The following is a 1,251-nucleotide window of genomic DNA, read 5'->3' on the forward strand; positions in this document are numbered from 1 at the left end:
CAGCAGCAGCAGCAGCAGCAGGGACAGCAGCAGACTCCACAGCACGTGAACAAAGGGAACTGCGGAAGACCCCCAGACTTCTCGTGGCCCTAGACCGCAACCTTGAGCACCTTGTGGGGGAGAGCAGCAACTGCAGCGAAGCACCTCAGTGGATACCTAGCGTGCCAGCCAGCAGCAGCAGCAGCAGCAGCAGCAGCAGCAACAGCAGCAGCAGCAGCAGCGAGACGGATGCTGCGAACGACGCGTTGCAGCTGGTGGTGGTTGGAGGCCCCGAGACAGAGAACAGCGCCGGGGTGTCAACGCGGCTGGAGGTGAGGAACCTGCACGGTGTATACAAGGGGGCTGGCGCGGTGTATGCATGCAGCAGCAAGCCGCTGCAGTGCGGTGCTTCTTCTGCCTCCTGTAGCGTCTGTTTCACGTTGCGTACAGCAGCAGCAGGCGGGAGCAAGACAAGCAGCAGCAGCAGCACTAGCAGCAGCAGCAGCAGCAGCAGCAGCAGCAGCATCAGCGACACCAGCAGCCTTGATGAGGGAAACCCAGTAACGAGGATTTTCTTTGGGGCTGTCGACAGCAGGCTCTGGGGGCAGCTGCTCATGGGCTGCTGGGACGGGGCCACGGACGCAGCGCTGCTGCAGCTGAGCTCGCGGGAGCTGCTGTGTGGCTTTCAGCCACCGCTACCGGGTTGCCACTGTGGCCCCCCCCAGGGGGCCCCCCAGGGGGGCCCCCCGGGGGCCCCGCAGGTTTCCCCCCAGGGGGGGGGCCCCCAGGGGGCCCCCCAGGTTTCCCCCCAGGGGGGGGCCCCACAGGGGGGGGGCCCCCAGGTGGTCCCTCATGGACATCGTTGCGGGAAGAGGAGGGGGTTGGCGTCGCTGCTGGGGGCGCAGCGGTGGGAGAAGAAGAAGATGCGGTCTGCGTTTGAGAGTATGGTGGGGTGTACGGGTTTGCGTGTGGTGCTGCGTGCTGTGGGTCGACATTTGTTGTGGTTTAGTGGGGAGCAGCTGCTGGCTGCACAGATACTGCCACCGAGCTGTGCTGCAGTGGTACCCGTGCTGCTGCTGAGGAGACAGCCAACGGGCTGTGTCTCCTCTGCTGTCTCCTCTCTATGGAGACGCCTCCTCCTCTCCGCAACCCTGGGGCCCCCAGAAACAAACTGCCCCGTTGTTGTACCCTTTCATGAGGTATTCTACTCGCTTGACCCAGCACCAGCAGACAACCCAGCCTGTTTGGTGGGGGCCCCTGCTGCCTCTCCCC

At 64.7% G+C, this 1,251-nt stretch overlaps 1 protein-coding gene across 1 annotated transcript in view; it reads left to right on the plus strand.

Moving 5' to 3' along the window:
* The window catches only part of EMH_0042560 (uncharacterized protein), a gene marked incomplete at both ends in the record, with an annotated part of 8,392 nt that overhangs the window by 1,791 nt on the left and 5,350 nt on the right, over window positions 1-1,251 (plus strand). Inside the window, 1 exon segment of the mRNA XM_013495757.1 lies at window positions 1-1,249. Within this exon segment, the coding sequence (XP_013351211.1) occupies window positions 1-1,249 (1,249 nt within the window).

Source organism: Eimeria mitis, genomic scaffold (genome assembly GCF_000499745.2).
Source record: "Eimeria mitis Houghton genomic scaffold, Emh_scaff1731, whole genome shotgun sequence".
NCBI lineage: Eukaryota > Apicomplexa > Conoidasida > Eucoccidiorida > Eimeriidae > Eimeria > Eimeria mitis.